At 44.2% G+C, this 22,638-nt stretch overlaps 1 protein-coding gene across 1 annotated transcript in view; it reads left to right on the forward strand.

Moving 5' to 3' along the window:
* The first annotated feature begins 7,860 nt into the window (after nt 1-7,860).
* LOC140507337 (uncharacterized) overlaps nt 7,861-22,638 on the forward strand; it is a 39,742-nt gene continuing 24,964 nt past the window's right edge. Inside the window, 3 exon segments of the mRNA XM_072615450.1 lie at nt 7,861-8,001; nt 14,496-14,622; nt 15,796-15,891. Coding sequence (XP_072471551.1) covers nt 7,969-8,001; nt 14,496-14,622; nt 15,796-15,891 — 256 coding nt within the window. The 5' untranslated portion in view covers nt 7,861-7,968.

Raw genomic sequence — 22,638 nt, forward strand, 5'->3', positions numbered from 1 at the left:
ATTTGTAAATATAAAATATAATTTTGATAGTTTTCTTGAAGGTGTTCTCCCTATTTCTTAAATATGATGACCTGTATTGTTCATTTGTGATGTAACATTTGATATAACTAGAGATAACCAATACAAGGAAAGCTCTAGAAATAAGGGGCATGTGGAAAGGCTGAAATTCACCGAACAATAACACAATTGAAAGGTTGAAAACAACTGAAAATGACTGAACAATCACAAACCTTGGGACCAGCTAGGTGGTACCATGGATAGAGAACTGAACTGGAGGCAGGAAGATCTGAGCTCAGATCCAGCCTCAGACACAGTGTGTCTGTGTGAGCTGTGTGGCTCTGGGCAAGTCACTTAACTATGTTTGCCTCAGTTTCCTTATCAGTAAAATGAGCTGGAGAAGGAAGTGGCAAAGCAGTCCTCCAATATCTTGGCCAAGAAAACCCCAAAAGGGCTCACGAAGAGTCAAGTCATACAGGACTGAAAACAATTGAACAACAACAAAAACCTTCCTGGAGAAGGTGGGATCTTAGTTGAGACAGGAAGGAAGCCAGGAGGCCAAGATGAGCAAGTGTCCCAGGCATGGGTGCTGGTCAGAGAAAATGCCAGAATTTGGGAGATGGAGGATGTTGGATGAGGAACAGCCAGGTGGGCGGTGTCACTGGATCAAGTGTGACTGGGAGGGAGATAGGTAGGGGGAGGGACTGGCCCAAGGTGTAAGAGGACTGGAAAGGTAGGGGGTGCTTTAGAGGGCTTTGTATTTGCTCCTGGAGGCAATAGGGGGCCACTGCAGGTTGTTGAGTAGGAGGGTGCCACTGTTAGATCTTCATGTGAGGAAGATCATTTTGATAATTGAATGGAGGATGGACTGGAGTGGGAAGAGACTGGAGGGGGAGGCAGGCAGATCTCCCAGAAGCTATTGCCCTAGTTCAAATGTGAGGTGAGGAGGTTGTGCCCCAGGGTGGGGGCTGAGTCAGAGGAGAGAAGAGGATACTGGAGAGATGCTGTTGAAGTGAAGGCAACAGGCTTGGAGAACAGCTTGGGTGTTGGGGGGCAGGAGCAACGAAAGATAAGTGAGGAGTGAAGCAGGACACCTAGGTTGTGAGCCCTGGTGACTGGGGGGGGGGGGGGGGAGCATGGTAATAGGGAAGTTCATAAGAAGGGAGGGTTGGGGAGCGGGGTGTGTGTGTGTGTGTGTGTGTGTGTGTGTGTGTGTGTGTGTGTGTGTGTGTGTGTGTAGATGATGAGTTCAAGTCTTGGACTTGTTGAGTTTAAGGTGGCTACAAGACATCCAGTTGGAGATGTCCAAGAGGCATCGAAGAGATTGAAACTGGATGGCAGCAGGGAGAGAAGACCTGGATGAGAAGATCTGAGAATCCTCAGCACAATACAGAGATGACCACTGATCCAGGGGAGCGGATGAGATCCCCAAGTGAAGTGGAAGAGAAGGGGACCCAGAGCAGCACCCGGTGGGGCATCTCTGGTCACAGGTTTAATGGGTGTGACCTGGGAGGAGATGCGGCAGAGAACCGAGGAGGGAGATGCACAGCCCCAGGCTGCATGAGGACCTGGCAATGATGGGTCCCTCGTGACCTGGGAGAGCCCCGAGAATGCTCTGCCGCCTCCCTGCCGCCCCTCGGTCCTGCAGGACTCAGCTCAGCCTCCTCTCCCGAAGGTCCCAGCCTCGGAATCCGAGAAGGCAGGTCGGGGTCTTCGCTGCCTTGGGAGCAGCGGTTGGGCTCAGCCTGGAGCGCTGAGGAGTCCTGGAAGTAACCGGGGAACTCCACTGCCTTTTCGCCCCCGCTCCAGCCTGCTCCGAAGTCCGGCCCGACGCCCCCAGATCCTCCTCAGGGGTCAGTGAGGGACGGCTGGGGTCTGGTGGTCGGAGGCAGGGGCACACTGACCCGACGCTGGTGGAGCAGAGGGGGGCCGGGACGATGACACCCACGGGAAAGGGGGGGCCGGGCAGGGCTCCGGGAGGGGAACGTCAAGGCTTCCGCGGAGGTGCTGGAGATGGGAGAGAGAACCAGGGGCGCAGGACCAGCGGCTTTGGGGGGCTGAGTCAGGACCGGGCTGACAGGAGGGGACCACGAGGTGGGGGGCTGTGCGTGTTTGGGGGCGGGGCAGGACTGCCTTTGTCCAGACGCCTCCTGTGGGTGGGGGAAGGGACTGGAGACTGGGGGAGGGGGCTCCTGGATCTGGGTGGGCACGACGGGGGGTGGCAGGGAAGGGCAACGTGGATTTCGGTGGTCAAAGTGGGTGGGGATCGGGAGGGTCGCCTATGGGGGGCTCCGGGTGAGGGGGGTCGGGGCCCTGGTCTCGGTGGGGGTGTGGGGGTGGGAGATGCCAGGCTTTGTGAAGGGACACAGGTCTCCACGGTCCGCTTGGATGTTTGGATGGGGGGGTGTCTCTGAACTTCCGCCCCCCACTCCCCCGCTGACCTAAAGCCAAGTCCGCTGGACAGAGGGAAGTCACAAGGTCATGAGGAGGGGGCGAGGGACAAGGAGGAAAGCGGGGAATGATGCGAGGCCTTCTGGGAAATGTAGTCCTCGGGGCTGCGCATGCCGGGGAGCAGAGGCTGGGGGAAAAGGTAGGGGGAGTGACTCCTCTGGTTCTCAGCTCCGTGTTCTTCCTCCGCGGCGCCGCAGCCCCCAAAGCTGCCTCCTGTCCGTCCTGCGCCCACGATACCCCAGTCCATCTCCTACCCCGAGGGCCCCTAGACCCCAGCTTGGGCCTCCCCTCCCCCCACCAGCCCCCAGGGGGTCGTTGTCACCCGAAGGGGGCGGGGGGAGGGTAGCCCTCAGAGACTTAGGGGCGGGGGGGGGTCTCCTCTCTGCGACATTGTCTGTTTCCTGGATGATCGAGGGGCCGAGGGCACGGGGGGCGTGATTGGGGAGGGCGATGCCAGGGAGCCCCCGGCTCAGCCCATACCTGGTCCGCAGCAGCAGGTGAAGTAGAGGGGCACAGCTAATCCACGACAGTAGCGAGTCCTGCGCGGAGGCAAAGTCTCCCCGCAGTGTGGGTGTGGGGGGAGCTGCCAGGTAAGGAGTTTGCACTTGGGAGAGCATCGAAGCCGCCCTCCGATGAAGGCTTGGCACTGGAATGAATCGGGTTTAGCGCCGGGACACGCGAGGAGCAGCGCAGCAGAGTGACAGCGGGATTCCGCGAGTGACCAGGGATCGCCCGGGCAGTGCAGGGATAGTTTGACAGCGGGATTCCGCGAGTGACCAGGGATCGCCCGGGCAGTGCAGGGATGGTTTGACAGCGGGATTCCGCGGGTGACCAGGGATCGCCCGGGCAGTGCAGGGATGGTTTGACAGCGGGATTCCGCGAGTGACCAGGGATCGCCCGGGCAGTGCAGGGATGGTTTGACAGCGGGATTCCGCGGGTGACCAGGGATCGCCCGGGCAGTGCAGGGATGGTTTGACAGCGGGATTCCGCGGGTGACCAGGGATCGCCCGGGCAGTGCAGGGATGGTTTGACAGCGGGATTCCGCGAGTGACCAGGGATCGCCCGGGCAGTGCAGGGATGGTTTGACAGCGGGATTCCGCGGGTGACCAGGGATCGCCCGGGCAGTGCAGGGATGGTTTGACAGCGGGATTCCGCGGGTGACCAGGGATCGCCCGGGCAGTGCAGGGATGGTTTGACAGAAGGAAAGCCGTGAACTCAAGGGGTTATATCAGCAACAGAAGGAACAGAAGTCAGGACTCCATCAGGACAAGAAGGAAAAGCTTCGGACAAAACACAGCGCTCATTCAGGTTAAAGATACTTGAAAACTTAGGCAGGAACGGAATTTTCCTTAAAATGAAACAAAAAACAAAACCAACCTCTATCTAAAGCCATCAGCAAGCATTATTTGTGATGGAGATAAGCTAGAAGCCGTCCCAATGAGATGGGGAGTGAAACAAGGATGCCCATTATCACCAATGTTATTCAGTATTGTATTAGAAATACCGGCAATAACCATAAGAGAAGAAATAGAAATGGACAGAATCAGAATGGCCAATGAGGTAATAAAACTGTTTCTTTTGGCCGATGATATTGATGACATACTTGGAAAATTCAAGAGATTCAACTAAAGAGTTAGTAGAAAAAATGAATAGCAGGACATGAAATAAACCCCCATACATCACCAACAAAACCCTGCAATAAGAGATAGTAAGAGGTACCCCATTTATCTAACTGTAGACAATATAAAGCATGTAGGAGTATACCTGCTAAAAACAAACTCAAGAACTACATGAACATAATTCCAAAACACTTTTTATACAAATAAAGTTAGATGTAAATAATTGGAGAAGTAGTTATTGTTCATGGATAGACAGCCATTATAATAAAAATGGCAATTTTACCTAAACTAATCTATTTATTCAATGCCATCTCAATTCAGTTACCAAAAAATTATTTTACTGAGTTAGAAAAATAATAACAAAATTCATTAGGAAGAACCAAAGGTCAAAAATAGCAAAAGAACTAGTGAAAAAATGTAAAGGAATGAAATTTAGTAGTTCCAGATCTTAAATTATATTTTAAGGCAGTAATTATCAAAATTCTCCTACTGGCTAAAAATAGAAAGCTAGATCAGTGAAACAAATTAGACCTAAGGATACATAGCGGCAAAGGATTATAGTAACCTTGTGTTTGACAGATGTAAAGATTTAAGCTTTTGGGATAAGTATTCATTACTTGGTAAATATTGTTGGGATAGCTGGAAAGCAGTCTGACAGAAAATTAGGCTTGGACCAGTATCTTATATCCATTACCTATTGTTGGCCAAGCATCATTTGGTCATGATTTGGGCTCTCATGGTTCAGCTTATGCTGAATAAATATCAATTGTTTCTGTTTTAGCCGGAAACCCTGAGGGTCTTCCCGTCCCTATTATTATTAATATTTGTGACTCATTCTGACTGACAAACTGAGACCCAAGAAAGACCTTAGCTTTTAAAGGTCATGGTCTCCCACTGCATCTGGGGCCATCCCTAGTGGTCCTGATCTATATCTTGTCACTGGGAGAGTGAGGCTGGTGACTTGGCATAGCCCTGCTTACTTAAATCCAATTAGCTTGCAAGTCATGACATCATTTTCTCAATGTCATGATCCTCTTCAAGAATGATGGACAAACATCAATAATTGGTGAATATCAGTAGCTGACCTGACCCAACCAGACACTATTCATGAATGGACTTCGTGGGGAAATGACTTCCTCTAGAAGGAGATGATTGGACATTATGATATTCATATCAAAAAAAGTCTTAGAAAAGCAATGACTATGGGAAGGCCTTCACCTAGAGCTCATACTTGACTTCATAGAAGAAACTGTGCTGGGGTTAACACATATGAATCTCTTTAATGAAGGTAGACCTTTTGCTGTAGCACAGCACATTTCCCCATGAAATCCATTCATGAATATGAATCCTCTGATATACTAATGTACACCTCCTTTTTCCAATTCTTTGCTATAACAAACAGAGCCACTAAAAATATTTTTGAACACTTGGACTCTTTTCCTGTTCTTTGAGTCAGCTGGTGCATAGGCTTAATAGAGGTTTTCTTGGGTCAAGGAATATGAACAGTTTAGGAACTTTTTGTGCACAGATCCAAATTGTTTTATAGAAATGACTGGGTCAGTTCACTGCTCCACTAACAGGATCAGTGTGTCTAACATTCCTTAGGCCTTTCCATATTTGTATTTTCATTTTCTGGTCATCTTTACCAATCTGAGAATCTTTCTAATTATTAGTGACTTGGATAAGTGATTGTAGATGGGGAGTACTTTTTTCCATATGGTTGTTGATAGTGTGTATTTTTTCTTGTAGTTTCCAAAGAAAGAAACTCCTTTGAAAAAAATGCTCTAAATCACAAATAATTAGAGAATGAAATGAAAACAACCCTGAGATACCACTTCCCACTCATCGTATTAGCTAACATGGAAAAAAAGAAAAATGAAAAATGCTGGAGGAGATGTGGAAAAATAGGATACCAATGGTATTGTTAGTGGAATTGTGGATTGATTGGTTCATCTATTCTGGAGGACAATTTTAAACTCTGCCCAAAGGTCTATTAAACTGTGTATACTCTTTAACCCAGAAATGCCACTACTAGATTTGTATCCCAAAGAGGTAGAAGGGAGAAAGACCTGTAGGGCCTGGATGCCCTAATTTGGAAGAATGTAGCAGGGGCAGAGCTGGGAGAAGGTCAGAGATTCTGTTCAGAAGGAGGTAGGTCTGAGTAGCAAAGTAGGGATAAGAGGGGAGGGAGGTGGTAGAGCTGGTGGGAAGAGGAACTTTCAAAGACTACCAGCCAGGTGTGTGGTGGAACCATGGAATTCAACCCCTGGATTGGAGTTTGGAGACCTGGGAGGAGTCTAGGATAGAAAACAATTATTGCAGTGGCCAACGCATTCCAGGAGATGGAGGGCAGAGATTGGGGAATAGAGATAGGCAGGGTTTGAGGTCCTGGCTCTAGGAACCATTGGAGGAAAGGGAAGATCCTGGGTTCTCAGCTGGACTGGGCGGGGCGGGACTCTTGGGACTGGGAGGACCTGCTCAGAGTTGGCTGACATGAGCCCTTGTTGCTGATCAAGCTGCCTTCTTTATTTGAAGCTGGGATAATTCTGCTTTTCCCTTGGAGATGAAATCATTCTACCTTCTTTTCCCGGAGCTGAAATCATTCTGCTTTCTCTTACAGCTCAGAGCCCTCTCTGCCTTCCAGAAGCCAGCTCTGTGCATGCAGGTCCCAGGTAGGTCTGAGCTAAAAAGACATGAGAACACGGCTTGTGCTGCCTGACTTTTCCTTTGCATCTCATCCTCCTATCTGATCTCATGCTGAGTGTCCTCCAGGACTACGAGGAATGTTCTTCGCTCTGAAGGCTGGTGCTGTCCCCAGCTTTCCCACTGCGTTGCAGTTACCTGATCATCACACCTCCCCAAAAGAGACCCAGTCCCCATCAGGATCTACATGTCCTGTGTCCCTGCCCCCAGTTCCTGTTCAGAGTTTGTCCTGCCAAAAGCCTCTTTTTAAAGACCCAAGAGAACTGCTTCCTTGCTCCAGAATGCATGTAGGACCCAGGCACCAAAGCTCCTGCCTGGCCTCTCTTACCTGGACCTGTGACTCTCCTGCTGGCTCCCTCTCAGACAGCAGGGACCTAGATAAGTAGCCTCCAAACAATCTCCAAAAGGGCATCCCAGGAGTCCCCCCACCCCCAGCTCCTCTTTAGACCACAGGATGCAGTCATCCGGTTTTCCCAGTCTCAGCTGCCCCCCGGGAACCCTTCTGTGTCTCAGATGTCCCCTCTCCTCCAAATTTGTTACAGTGCCTGCTTCCCAGTCCCTTCACTTGGCCTCCTACTTTCCTGCCTCCACTTTTTCCAGAGCCCTCAGGCCCCCTGCTGGTCTGCTGAACTCTGGACTGGACAGGATTCTGTCTGCCACCTCAGGCTTCCCCTGTTTGTTCCTGGCCACGCCATCCCACAGCCCTCCTATCTTCAACCTTCTCTAGCTACCCTCCCTCCTAGATCAAGTGTGTGTGTGTATGTGTGTGTGTGTATGTGTATATGTTGGGGATAGGGGATGCAGAGGGCAGAGTACCAAATGAATGGAGAGACCTGACTCAGGGATCATTGAGGCTCTGATTTATCTAATCTCATCCGGGATCAAAGCCCCCTCTGCCCCCTGGGCCCCTATAGGAAGATGGGGCAGGAGAGAAGGAGTAAGAGAGGGAGGGAAGGAGTCTTCCCATTCAGACCATCTTCATATTTCAAGCCTGATCCTACCAGGTACCTTCCCTGTTGGAGTCTCTGCCCTGATGGCAGGGCCAGGGTCTTTGTAATTTATGTTGGATCTGTAAATCTCTGTAGGTCACCCTCCTGCCTAGGAAGAGAAGAGAAAGACGTCTTCACCCCTGGGCTCCTTCTCCCTCCCCAGCTGAGCCTGCAGAGGACCAAGGCCTGGGAGCCTGGAGCCAGAGGGCATGGCCCCTGGGAGTTGCAGACCTCCAGCCCAGGTGAGTGCAGCCCGTGCATGGACTTGACTAATGTCAGCCAACGAGGACATTTCCATAGGCAGGATTGTCTAACGGGCTGGCAGCCTTTCTTCCCTGTGGATTGTTTCTCTGCAGAAATAGGCATGAAATTGAATACAGTAGTAACAACACTGCCCTGCTCGCTTCTTCTGCCTTTGGAGCTGACTCATGGCACTTGGGCATGGTGAGCACTCACTGTCCCATTGCTGCCTTGTGGGTGTGCTTTTTAGGTTTTCCCTCATTACCAGTGACTGACCAGGGCAATCACTTCACTCATTAGTCCCTGTTTGTAGGCATCATGGCTTTGCTTTCTTCTTTACTTGCAAGCCCCACTTCCCTCACGCACACAGTCTCTCCCCCTCCCCCTTCTGTCTCTTGTGGCCTAGCCCTCCTGGCTCTGCTCACTGACTTTGAGACTCTGCCTCGACTCACCCAGGTCTTTCCAGGTCTCTCTGAATCCTTCCCATTAACCATTTTTTAGGTCAAGTCAACAGCCTTTTACAGAGGCCCTCCTCTCCTCTGTGCTAGACACTGTTCAGAACTTCCTTGGATACAAAGGAAAGAAAAACCAGTCCCTTCCCTCAGGAAGCTCCCAGTCTAGTGGGGGAGATATCATGTCAGCCTCTGTGTCCAAACAAGCTCTCTGCAGTGTAGATGGGAGGCACTTTGAGAGGGAAGGTTTTAACAGTTACAGGGGCCAGGAAAAACTTGTTTTCAGAAGGTGAGATTTTAGCAGAGACTGGAAGGAAGCCAGGAGGCCTGAATGAGGAGGAAAGATGTTCCCAGAATGAGAGACAGCTGTTGGGAAGGCACAAGGTCAAGGGATGGAGGGTCTTGGTCAAGGATTGTCCAGGAGACCAGTGTCCCTGGATCAGAGAGAAGGGGGAGGGGAGGAAGGTGTAAGACTGGAAAGGGGATTGGGGCTGGTTACATGGTGTCTGTTACATGTCACAAGCCTAATAATTGTTTCATTTGATTCTGTAGTGAGAATTGTCAGGGTCCTTTGTAAAAACAACCCGAATAAGTAAGGTAGCGCAGAACACAGCCAGACAGGTACACTGTCCCAAAGAGTCCATATCTGCCCCAAAGCTTAGCTGATGTAAGGACCCCAATGGGAGTCTCACTGATCTGAACCACTTCTCAGTGTCTCAACAAGCTATAGGCAGATAAATAGAATATAATTAAAGAACGAAGGCACTAGAGTTAAGAGGAGTTGCAAGTCTACTTCCTGTTGAAGGTAGGATTTTATTTGGGACTTGCTGCAAAGCCAGAGTAGACAGAGATTAGAAGAGAGAGAATTCTAATGCTGGAGACAATCAGAGAAAATGCCCTGCCCAGAGAGATGGAGTATCTTCTTCTGGAGTAGCACAGAGGCCAGTGTCATTGCACCAGTGAGTAGGTGGCAGGAAATCAGGTATAAAAGACTGGAATACCAGATGATACCTAAGTCATGATGGGTTTCGAATGCAAGACAATTTGTATTTGATCCTGGAGGTCATAGGGAACCACTGGAGTTTATACAGTAGAGGAATCACATGATCTGACCTGTAATTCAGCAAAATTACTTTGTCCACCAAAGGGAGAATGCATTGGAGTGGGGAGAGTCTTGAGGCCAACTGATCCACCAACAGGCTACTGCTGTGGTCCATGGGTAAGATGATGAGAGCCTGCACCAAGGTGGTTAGATAGTGAGAAGGGAGCAGGGGGTGTGTTTGACAGATGTTGGCATCAGATTAGAGAAAACAGGAGAGAAATGGGAGTTGAGAATGATGCCTAGGCTACTGGCAGTATGATTTTGCCTTGGGTAGTAAAAGGGAAGGTACTAATTCTCTTTTGAATATGGTAAGTTTAGGCTAGCTACTGGACGTCATGTTGGCGATGTCTGAAAGGCAGCTGGGAGCAGAGCTAGCTCAGGTTGAAAGGCTTCAGTTTTTAGAGTAAAGTAAGGGGCAGGTACTGGAATGAGAGGGATTGGGTTGTCAATGGGTAATCAATGGCAAGTACCTACTGCCATTAGGTTAGGTGTTGGGGCTAGAAATTCCAATTAAAAATGAAAGACCATTCCTGCCCTCACAGAGCATGTAATCTAACATGGGAAGACACCATTGTAACAGGAGTTAAAAATCTTCCTACTCATTGATAGCCTTCAGGTGGGGCTATTGAGGGAGGCTCCTCCCCTCCCCTCTCCTCCCCTCCCCTCTCATCCCTTCCCCTCTCCTCCCCTCCCCTCTCCTCCCCTCCCCTCTCCTCCCCTCTCCTCCTCTTCCTTCCCCTCTCTTCCTCTCCCCTTCCTCTTCTTTCCTCTCCTTTCCTGCTGCACTCCTTAATCCTACTGCACTCTGAAACTGGGACTCCAATGGGCCTCTGCCTAAGAGCTCCTGGCTTTACAGTGATTATCAATATAACTGTTGCTAGTTCCCACCCAGCCTGATGTCTTTCTTTTTCTTGACCTCATTAAAGGGGCCATGCCCTGGCTACTTCTTAAACAGGCCTATTCAATGAAAGAGCGTTGCCTCACCCTAAATAAGTATCTGCAAAGACCTTGGCCTAAAGGCTCCAAGATCTCCCAGTGCATCCTAGGTCATCTCCAGTCATCCTAATGAATCACTGGATTCACTGGATTCAGATGGCTCTGGAGGAGAAGTGAGGCTGGTGACCTGCACAGCCCTCCCTCCCTCAAAACAAAGTCAAGTGCAAGTCATGTCATCATTTCTCTGATAATATTTTGGCAATGAAGGATGAACATGCAATGAGGTTATCCCAGTAATAACAGACTTCCAAGTTCATGGTGGAGAATTCAGGCAAGACAAGTCCAGAAGGTAGGGAGCCAGTTAAGAAATGAGGTGTGTGAGCTGAGCCCTCCATCTAAATGGAGGTTTTGAGTTCATGGCCCCATCCCACACTGGTGAAGGATGGATATGGGAGGGTGGAGAAGGAAAGGGGTTTGGAATAGAAGGAAAAGAAACTTGCAAGTTTCTGTTGGAAGTGAGTTGGGTAATCAATTACCAATGTACAATAGAAATGCCTTCCTCCAGTGAGAGCCCATGCTGTGAATAAATGCCATGAAATGAAGAACAGTGATTCAGGAGACTCTAGCTGAAAGAAAAAGTATGGAAATTCTTGGGAATCTCAAAAAGTGGGAAGAGTTTGATCAATTTCTTAACTGTTCAGAAGAGAAATAATAGAAAGATAAGATGCTAAAGATGAAATATGGGTATCAAATAGAGCATAAACCTATTGTTCAAAAGAAATCAAAATGATGAAAAAGTAAAAAGAACTTTATCCACATGATAGAGAATTGTTCCAACATAATAGAAACTCTAAAAAATGTGAGTCATATCACGATAGTGGAAATGGAAGAAAAATGACCCAGAAGACCACCAGATTCCTAGCACACTGACCAAATGTGTTCTCCATTTAGCAGGCTGGAGAAAAAACCGATCTACCCCAAATATTGACATATTTTCAGATCTGGTCTCCTCTGTGTCATTCATCAGTTGGTCTCAACTCATTCACTTGACTCTTGTTTTTCCAGGTTCCTGAGTATGAGGGATATGTTTAAACCCTTTATTTCTCATAAGGAAACTGGCAGTGTCTTTCTCAGGAATTAGATCACATCCCAATCTCGATTAATAAAATATTACCTTTATTAATGAATGAACGAAACGTCTGTTCCCCTTCTTAGTTACTCTTATTTCTATAACTAAATATCAAAATTAGTGAATATATGCTATTTACAAATGAAAGAAACCATAAAGAAAAGGCATAGAATGTTTGGCCATGACCCATCATACCCAGAGCCACCTCAAGACCTCAATACAACAACAGGTAGCTCTTTTGCCCATGGCTGGAAACACTTTTATACCACTCAGTTCAGATTGTGATTAATGTATCTTAAGAATGCTTTTCAACTTTTCTTTTTTGTAAATTTTTTTATTTTAAACTTAAATACAAAATGAGAAAAGAAAAAAAAACACACTGCCATGTACACAAAAGAATATGAGAGGATTCAATATAAAACAATAAATTTCCATTTCAAGAAAACCTGTATGAGAAATATTACACATTATTTTCAAAGCTACTGAGCTTTTCTTTGCTTCCTTGTTGGTTTTCTTTTGTTTTCTCCTGTGTACTTTTTACTTTATTTTTACCCCTCTATGGCCTCCCTCCCACCCTAAAGAAGGCTACAATTAAGCATGGACATACACACATATACATAGATATCTATAAACACACATATATACACATAGACACTCATATGTGTATATGAAACACTGAACTATGCCTATTTCCTCATCATCTGTTTCTCTGAAGGTGGATACATCTTCCTTCATAAGTCCAGGTCTTTCCATGTTTTTCTAAATCAATGCCTATCCTTTCCTACACCACAGAAATGTTCTAAGCCAGTCACATCTATCTGAGATATTGTCTATGAAAGTTTTTTCCCCAATTTTCTGCATTTCTTCTATTGTTGACTGCATAGGTTTTACTTATGCAAGAAAATTTTAATTTAAAATTATCAGAATAATTATTTTTATACTTCAACAATGCTCTCACCTCATAATATAGTTGAAGGTCTGAAACTGTTGATTCTGCATCTCTTCTACATCTTTCCCCCTGGTTTCTTTGAAATTCCTGACCTTATGTTCTTCCAAATGAACTTCATTATTATTTTTTCTAATGAAGTAAAATATTTTTTTAATAATTTAATTGGAATGGCATTGCATAAATAAATTAGTTAGGTAAAATTGTCTTTTAAAAATTATATTGGCTTTACCTACCATAAATAACAATAAATAATACTTCAGTTATTTAAATATGAGTTTATTTGTATAAAAAATGTTTTATGTTTATGTTCATATAGTTCCTGCATCTGTTTTGGCAGCTATATACTCAGGTATTTTCTACTGTCTAGGTATTTTAATTGTCTAAAACAATGTTGAATAACACTGTTGACACATGGTGCAATTTCTTTTTCACTTTTGATTAAATCTATTTTAACTTTAACTTTGTCTGAGATCATGATTACTATCCCTGCTTTTTTTTTTAACATGGTAAGTTCTACTCCTGACCTTTATTTTAGTTTTGTGTGTATCTTTCATTTTTACTGTTTCCTGAAAGCAATATATTTTTGAATACAAATTTTTAATGTACTGTCTGTTTCCATTTTATGGGTAAATTCATCACATTCACATTCTAAGCTACAGTTACTTATGTATTTTCCTCCTTCCTATTTTTCCTCAGTATCCTTCTCACCCTATTCACCCTATCCTTCTTCACTCCTCTGCTTTACTTCTATCTTCAACCTTGCTCTTCTATTCCTTTACCTACCCACCTCTCTGAGTCCCTCCCTTATCCTCTTTCACCTATCCTATTCTCTCGCCCTCTTACTTCTTTCTGAATTTAGAAGACTTCTATACCTGTACATATCTCTGTATCTATCTATCATCTATCTATCTATCTATCTATCTATCTATCTATCTATCTATCTATCTATCTATCTATCTATTTTCCCTCTTTAACCCATTCCTGATAAGAGTAATAATAAATGTATGAAGTAAACAATTTGGTGTTGTTGAGTCCCTTATAGTCGGTCTTTAATGTTTACCATATATTAATCCTGAATGTTATATGTCAAATTTTTCCTTAAATTCTAGGGTTTTTGTTACAAAAACCTGAAAGTCTTTGAATTTGTTTAGTTACTTTATTTTTTTAAAGTCAGGATTGTACTTAATTTTACTATGTAAGTTACCCTTGGTCATAATCCCAGGTCTTTTGCGCTATGGAATATAGTATTCCAACATCCATGATCCTTCCGTGTAGAAGCTGTTAGGTGTTGTGTAATCCTTATTGTAGTTCCATGACATTTAAAATTGTTTTCTTGTTGCTTCCAATATTTTCTCCTTAACCTGGGAGCTTTGAAACTTGGCTATGATATTCCTGTAAGTTTTCCTCCTGGAATCTTTTTCAGGTGGCGATGAGTGGATTTTTTCTATTTCTGCTTTGCCTTTTTGTTCTAAACTTCAGGGGCAATTTTCCTTGATAATTTCTTGTAATATCATATCGAGATTCTTTTTTTATTATAATTTTAAGATAGTCTGACTATTCTTATATTATTTTTCCTCAATCTGTTCTCCAGATTGGTTGTTTTTCTGATGAGATGTTTCACATTCTCTTCTATTTTTCTCTCTCTGATAGAACTCTCATTCCATAGTGAGAAGCAGTTCCCAGTAACACATTTCTCATGTTTATTCCAAATGCATATATAAAGCTGTTCTCAGTATTCCACTGGGCATTTCATGACTGTGGTCATGAAAGTGTTGACTATGTGTTGGCTATGATACTCATCAAGGGTATAACTTTTGGGAAAATCCTTTCTCTGTGCCTTTGTTTCTTCCTGTAAAGAGATGAGGGTTAGACTAGATGAATTCTGAAGTTTCTTTCAGTTCTAAGTGCTATCATTTTTGATGGTTTAGGACTTGGTGACATTCAAAGATGTGGTTGTGGACTTCACTAAGGAGGAGTGGGGCCTCTTGGACCATTTTCAGAAAGAACTGTACAAGAAGGTCATGGAGGAGAATGTCAGGAACATGCTCTTCCTGGGTAAGGACCATTTCCTCTGGTAACTCTGAATCCGCTATCAAAGGGACTGTCTTCATTCCTTCCCTAATGTGTAAGGTTTCTAACATTAATCAATGATTAAAAAGGCCAAAGTGCTAATTGCTTGTGTCTAAGAGCCAGGATTCTCCTGCAGCCTGGTTGTCCTATAAAAGGGTCTTTGTAGTGTGTGATAGGGAGTTGGGGATGTCCTTTGTCACTCCTGAAGCTGCCTCTTACTAATTCTAGAGAGTCTGAGGTAAAAAATCAAACAATGAAGAAGTTATGTCTACTTCAGGGGTCGCACGTGAACTTCTAGGTGCTCAATCAAAGGCCACACTCAAGCACCTAGAAGGCAACTTGTGACCTTGAGGCCACAAGTTCCTCACCCCTGGTCTAGTCTAACCTCTCCTTGAACATGAATTTTGTCTGCCAAATTTCTGAAAACCACTCGTGGTGTTTTACCTCCCAAAACAGCCCCTTTCTCTTTGGTTGGGTCTGATCTCTGGAATGTTTTTATTAACTTACCTAAAGTTATAGCTCACAGCTCCTAGTCTTACTCTCAAAAGCCTAGTATAGCAAGTGTATCGTTGTAATTCCTTTATACTTCCTCCAAACTCTAGTTACAAATGGTGGGAAAGGAAGGGGAGGAAATAATCATTTATTCATATCTACTATGTGCCGGTCACTGTGCTGAAATTTCTTTATAAATATTAGCTAATTTGATCCTCAGAACAAGCCTGTGAGGTAGATGATATTATTATTCCCATTTTACAGTTGAGGTAACTGAGGCAAACAGAAGTTATATGACTTACTGGGGCACTTAGCTAATAAGTGTCTGAACCTGGGTTTGAACTCAGAGCTTCCTGAATCCAAGCCAAAGGCTCTCTCCACTGCACTATGAGATGCCTCTTAATGTCTGGATAATGGAATCTGTGAAATCAGCTCATCCTGCTATGAATTAAGTCAAGAAAATAGAATTTTATGATTCCAAATTGGCTTCCAAATTATCTACTTCCCACCCCCTACCAAAGCTCCCAACAATAAGTACCATGGAAACCATCCTTGAGGATTCCTGGGAAAGCATGCTGTGACCCTTCCTGCATTCCCCCTTTCCCTAATGAGAGCTAAAGTACAAGTATCTCTTCATCCTCATCTTTTCTTTATTTCCATGCCCAGGACTGCCAGTTCCCAGAGAAGGTTTGATCTCTCATTTTGGCCAAGGGGAAGCATTGTGGCTGCTGGAGCAAGAGGACCCCAGAACCTCCTGTCCAGGTGAGTGAGGGGAAAGAAGGTCTGTGAAGGCTGTTATCACAGAAGTAGCTATATGTCACAGTGAAGGGAGTGGTAGCATTGGGGGTAGGAAGATCTTGACTTTTTCAGAGACTTTGTAGTGGTGGGATCCTGAACAAGTTACTTATCCTCTGAACCTCTGTTTCCCCATCTGTGAAATGAAAGGTTGGACTCCATGATCTTTCACTTCCTTTCTAGTGATAAAACAATGATCTTATCAGACACATTGCTTGGAATCTTGGGTTACGGAGCTCTCTTGAAGACATCCAGCCTAGGCTGCCTGATATAGGCTTTTTCCTAGGCCTTCTTCAAGTCAAGAAGTATTTAACTGTCTACTCTATGCCAGACCTCATGCAAAGTGCTGGAGATTCAAACAATGGCCAGGGACCTCCCCTGCTCTCAAGGAGCTCACAGACTAGTGGGGAAGACAATACGGACAGAGCTACATAAAGCATGCTATATACAGGTTAAATTGGAGCTAGTCAAGACAGGGAAGGCACTTAGATCAAGAAGGGTTTGAAAAGCATTATTGTGGAGGGTGGGCTTGAGCTGGGGCTTCAGAGAAACTAGGGGCAGCATTCTGGGCATGAGAGGCAGTCAGGGAAAGCCCATGGAGACAATTTGTCCTGTTGAAGGCATAGAAAAGAGGCCTTTGCTACTGGATTATAGCATATGTGGAGGGGGAACAAGATGAAAGAAGAGTGGAAAAGGAGGAAGGGGTAGATGAGGAAGGCCCCTAACAGCCCAACAGAGGATTTTATATTTGATCCTGATGCTAGAGAGCCACCGGGGTTTATAGAGGAGGCAGTGAGCTTTCATGGGATAATTGAGCTCAGATGTGAGCTTTCATTAGATGAATTTGACAGCCAGGTAGAGCACTGAATGATCTAGGGAGAGACTGAAAGCAGTGAGACCAGACAGCAGGCTTTTGCAGTACATGTCAGGTATGAGATAATTGGGGCCTGAACCTAGAAATTTGCTGTGTTGGGAGACAGTGATATATGAGAGGTGTTTCAAAAGTGGAATCAATAGGGTTCTCCAAAAGATTGAATGTGAGGTGTAGAGGTGGTATTGAGTGTGTGAGAGATGATGATGAGTGGATGACATTTCTTTTATGAACCTGGAAAATGCAGAAAGTGACCTGAATAGTATTAGGAAAACAGGAAGATAGAAGGGTAGTTTGGAATGTGATAGAAGGAGAACCTAAAGAGTTGAGTGTCATCAGAACCTAGAGGAAAGAGAATATCAAGGGAGAGGGGATGAGTGACAGTGTCAAAAGCTGCAGAAAGGTCAAGAAGAATGATTTAATTAGGAAGTCTTTGGTAACTTTGGAGAAGGGAGTTTTAGTTGAAGAGTGAAGTTTGGAGCCATACTAAAGAGTTTTGTAGAAAGTAAGTATAAAGGAGTTGAAGACCCAAAATGTAGATGGCTATCTGTAGGTGTTTGGCTATGAAAGGGAAGAAAGATATAGGAAAATACCTACTGGGGATGGATCAAGTAAAGGTTCCTTGAGGAGTAGGGGGAAATGGTTTCATTTGTGGCAGTAGGGAAGGCGCCACTAGAAAGTAAGAGATTAAAAACTAGTAAGAAAATGGAGATGACAGAATAGGAAATATGGTGGAAGAGTAGACTGAATGGAATGGGATCATTTGGGCACGTTTGCCTTGTCAAACAGAAAGTTTATTCATGTGATACTGGAGGAAAAGAAGGCATCTGATTTATGTGAGATGAGGAGGAGTAAGAGATCTCAAGGTAAATGTTCAGTTGTTTCAGTGAAATATTAGGCCAAGTTCTCAGCTAAGAGCATGGGTGAAGGTGAGCAAGCCATGTGGGAAGGTTGGGGAGCTATGAAAAGACTTGAAAAGCTGCTGTTACGAGTGGGATAGGGAGTCAGGGAGCTGTTGAAAGGTTACCTTGCTGCAATGGAGACCTGTAGTGTTCATGTAAAGTTAATGGGGTAGAGGGAAGAATTAAAGATCTTTTCCACCCATTAATAGACCTCAGATACCTTTTGTTAATTTCTATTGAGGCACTGGATCATGAGGGTCATGCCCTCCAACCCTGAAAAGAATATATATACTCTGAGGTGAGGCTTTGCTTTGGGGCTTATTTTTTGGAAAAAGATGTGCACATCAGATGAGACTCTGCTGTGAAAACCCAGATGCTAGTGCTACTCTCTTTGGTAATGATGTATGTATTGCCTACGGTCGAACAGTTGGAAGCCTTGTTTGTTGGTCCGGTTTGTATTTTCTCTGTTGGTTTATGTGTTTGATTGAAGTGATTGTTGATGCCTCAAAAGTTGTTTTCCTTTTAGAAAAGCAAATCTAAGAACCTGTGCAGCCGACCCTTCTGTGTATGCCAGGGTCCTTGCTGTTACAAGGTCCAGTTAGCATGATGTTACCTAGATTTGTAGTGGATCCAGGCAACCTGGTTCCATGATTTTCTCTTGATTCAGCAGCACATGAGTAGGAGTGAAGGCCGATGTCTGACCTGGGAGTAATCCAAGGTTGAGGCTTCCATTAGTCATCACCCCAAGTGACTTTCCTTATCCTTATGGTCCAGTGTTTGTCTCCATTTTTGGAGAACCATTTGCCATACTCATGGCACCCTCAGTTTAGGGACATAGGAGCTAGAGACTTCCAGGTATTTCACAGCAGGAGACTCTCCAGCAAATCTCCAGTATTTGGTCTGATCAGGTGCCATCTACACATCCCTCAGGACAAAGGCAAGTCCTTGTAGATCATGAGGTGAAAGGAGACAGAAAACAGGCCTAAGCTGGAACCTGGATTTGTCCAGTTGAGAGAGACTAGATTCTAGGGATTAAGGTAGAGGTTAGGGCTTTGTATTGGAAGTCAATCAAGAAACATTGCCTAAGTGACTGTTATGTTCTAGAGGTGTCTGGGGTGGTCAAGGAGGAACAGCTCCTCTGTTGTGAATGCTTACCAAGTTTTCTTAAGGCAGTTCATCCACCTTTGGGGTCTATCTGGCACTGAGCTTTCACTCGTGGCTCCAAGAAGCTGTAGTGTGTGCAGTGGCCATATCCTGGTAAACTGTCCTGGCAGATAGGCTAAGCTGGGTTGAGGGTAACTGATGGACCTCAAACCTGAGTTTGTTTATTTTTTGGAAAAAGATGTGTGCATCAGACTTATTGAATTAAGGGGTGTCTTCCCTAGGCATGTGAAAATTTCCCTTTGTGGAATGAGCTGATGAGAATAATTTGTTCCAATGGCCATGAAAGTGGATGAAGCATGCACTATGGAGAGTTTTGAGCTTGGTTGGACATTGAAGACACCAAGGTCATCCACTGAATCCCAGGCCATTGTCAGTCATCTTGGCTTTTGTCCTGTCAATGGACCTTGACAACTCTGGAAAAGAGAGTGAGGCTGATAACTTTGCACAACTCTGCCTCTCTTAAATACAATACACATCCTAATTAAGACATCACCCTGTGATGTTACTGGTCCTCCTTAGAAACAAAGAAGAGAACAACAGCTATATTCTTGGCATTCTGCTAATCTCAGGGATGTAAAGGAAGGGAAAAGACAGTTCTTGTCAAAGAGTTATCTGGGATACAAATAGGGAGATGATTTGAGAAAAAGCAACAAATCATGAGCTTCAGTCTTAGTGGATGTAGGCAAAAAAACGTATGTTGGTGTGGAAGTGCATTAAATTCTACAGGAACATAACTAGAGAGATAGGAGAATGGCAGTGAAAGAAGGAGAGCTGAGTTGGAAAGAAAATAGTCAAAATCCTAATAATAACTGAGAGCTATATAGAGCCTTGTATGTGCCCAAAACTTTTCAAGTATTTTTTTTATTTGATCCTCATGAGAATCCTAGGAAATAGGTGCTTTTATTACCCTCATTTTTGCAAATAAGGCCACTGAGAGAAATAGATGTACTGTGACTTTCCTAGGGTCACATTGCTAGCAAGTTGTTGAGGTGGCTCTGGAACTCAGGTTTCTTGGCTTCAGGTCCAGCACTCTTTCTAAATGGAGGATAAGTTCAAATAAGAAGATAGTCTTGAGATTGTAATGAGAGGCAGTAGAAGGACAGCTGTTGTACAAGGGTTGTAATGGTCCATGATGGTTCCAAGATCACTTGGAAGGCTTTTGTGGTTTTCAAAGAGCCTGCCGTCTGGGCAAATATTTGTAACTTCATGATCTGGTGATTACCCTGCTGCTGAGAAGTGCTTATGAGGTAACCTGGGAATGAGGGAACTACTCTGGTGCAGGGACAGCAAACAAATGACCAGATATGCACACCTGTGACCCTCCACTGGGAATTGATTTCCACACGAATTTCAAACCTATCTGCCTGTTGGGAAACAATTTGATGTCAGGTTGAGGAACTGAAGGAACGTATTACACTTAATCAGAAGTGGTCAGAGTTTGATGTGATCAGTAAGAGAACCTGAAAAACATTATATTCCTGATTGTGACAGTTTGGAGTCACTGAAGAAATAAAACTATCATGCTTGAAACATGTACATACTTGCTGTTCCAGAGGAGAATATTTATATATTTACATTTAATTAAAAATATTTATAAGAAAATTGGGCAACACCTTAGACTATTATTGTGAAGCCCCAACAGTTTTGTCAGCCACCAAATAGGAAGGGCTGCCATAGGACTAATAGTGAAGCATGTTCACTTCCTGACAGAAAGGTGATAGACTCAAGGCCCAGTATAAGACATAATATTTTTGGACATAGGAAATGGATGAATTTTTAAAATCATGTTTATTGCAAGTATCCTAGCTTTTCTTTTCTTTAAATTAGCGAGCAGAAACATTTAAAGACAGATTTAAAAAAAATAGATAATGGCTATCCTAAAAAAGTGAATATAGTTTGTCTCAGGTGAATACAAAAGCCAAGGTTGGCAGTCATGATGTGGTCTTAGACATGAGAAAAGAAAAAGCAAGATAGAAGGGATCACCAGGGAAATTAAACTATGTTTATAGACATGATAGGCAATGAAATGATATGAATACTTTCTCTCTGTGCCACCGATTGCACATATGTTGTGATAAAAATCTGTCACAAAGAGGAACTGAGACACAAGGATCTGAGCAGTCAGTTTATCAGCAAGGCTAGCAGGTGACAATAAAGAGGGTCCAAGGTGTCTCACTTCCTAGGGATCCATCTGACAGTCAGAGCAGCCCTTTTCTAGTGGTTGGTTTCATAAGGTACCAAACTAAATAAGGTGCAAACTAAATTAAGATTGTGTTTGATCTGATATGAGGATGCATGTAGTTTGACTCAGAGAGGAGATGCCCAGAACCCACAGCAATGGGCAAAACATAGGGTTGACTGACATCCTCTGGAGTGTCTTGTGGTGGGCAAACATCTTATGACTAGATTGACTCATTTTGCTTTTCCCCCTCCTCCCTTTTGTGGTGAGTACTTGTGGTCAGGCTATAGCTTATAGGGTAGTTAAACTCTTACAGACTTCACCACTGAGGGCCCTACAATCAAGTCTACAGTTGATCCATGAATATTTATTCCAGTGATTAGGTAAAATTCTTAATCAATAATTAAATACTAAAAAAACACAGCAATTAATACAATATAAAATAGAATACAAAATAAATGCAAAATTAGATACAATTCTCAATCATTACTTAAATCAAAATAATATAATTTTCAGTTTCATAAATTTATGCACCTGAATACAATATAAGAGAGATTGGAAACAACATTGAAAACCACTTCACAATGGCAGAGCTATTTCTCAGCTTAGCAAATTAAATTTACAAAGAATGACTATGATAATGCATCAAAACTGATCAATAAAGAGAAACAGGAAGGACCATAACCCCATAAAAAGTATAAAGAACAACTGGCATTGAAGAAAGGATAGAAGGTACAACTGAGGTCCTGCAAAGGGGTAAGGAAAGGAGAGAGGCTGATATGGGGGATTGTGGTCCTCCAGGGACTGCAGAGCTCTTGCCTCTGGGAGGTCTTGGGGGTCCTTGGTGGTTGAGGGTGTTGTTGTGGAGGTCCACCTCAGGTCTCAGAGCACTCCGCCCCATGTGATCCCACTGAGATTTCCTACCCCTGTCCCTGTGTTGTCCTGCAGAGCACAAAGGAACCCCACTGTGCCTGTGGCCTCTGTGCCTGGTAGCTGGGCTTCATGCCCTGACCTTAGGCTGCTTCTCTAAGTGTGGAGAGTACCAGACATGACTGGAAGAAGAATGGTAATTGTATCATTCCTCCAGCACTTGGGAGCTATGTACCTCCTCTGAGCCTCAGGCAAAGACTTCTTTGCTTAAAGGCTCCCTAGAACAGAAGTCACCGCAGAGAATCATAATGGTAACCTCTGGGGATCCCCCAAATATGCTGGCATGACCACTGTAGAGCAGTCATACTGAGATATATGCAATCATGAAAGAGGAAAGGAATCATTAGAAGACTGGGTTGGACCTGATCCCTTCAATGATCATGGCTGAGTTCTGGTACTTGGCAACTATAGCTTTTTATTCCAGTGGGAGACATTGGTCCAGTTCCTACAATCAGGGACCTTTAAGCAATGCCTTCCTGAAGAAACTATTTTTCAAACAGCTAAGTGGAAAATAGTAATTTTTAGTAAATACAGTGAAATTTACTACAAAACATGACAAGAATTATAGCTTTAAAAATCCAACCAAATATGTTTTTTAAAAAACAAACTCAAATAAATTAAATTTTTATAGTACTTTTCTCATGCTATTTATTTGACATTAACTTGTG

Source organism: Notamacropus eugenii, chromosome 5 (genome assembly GCF_028372415.1).
Source record: "Notamacropus eugenii isolate mMacEug1 chromosome 5, mMacEug1.pri_v2, whole genome shotgun sequence".
In the NCBI taxonomy this organism is placed as follows: Eukaryota; Metazoa; Chordata; class Mammalia; order Diprotodontia; family Macropodidae; genus Notamacropus; species Notamacropus eugenii.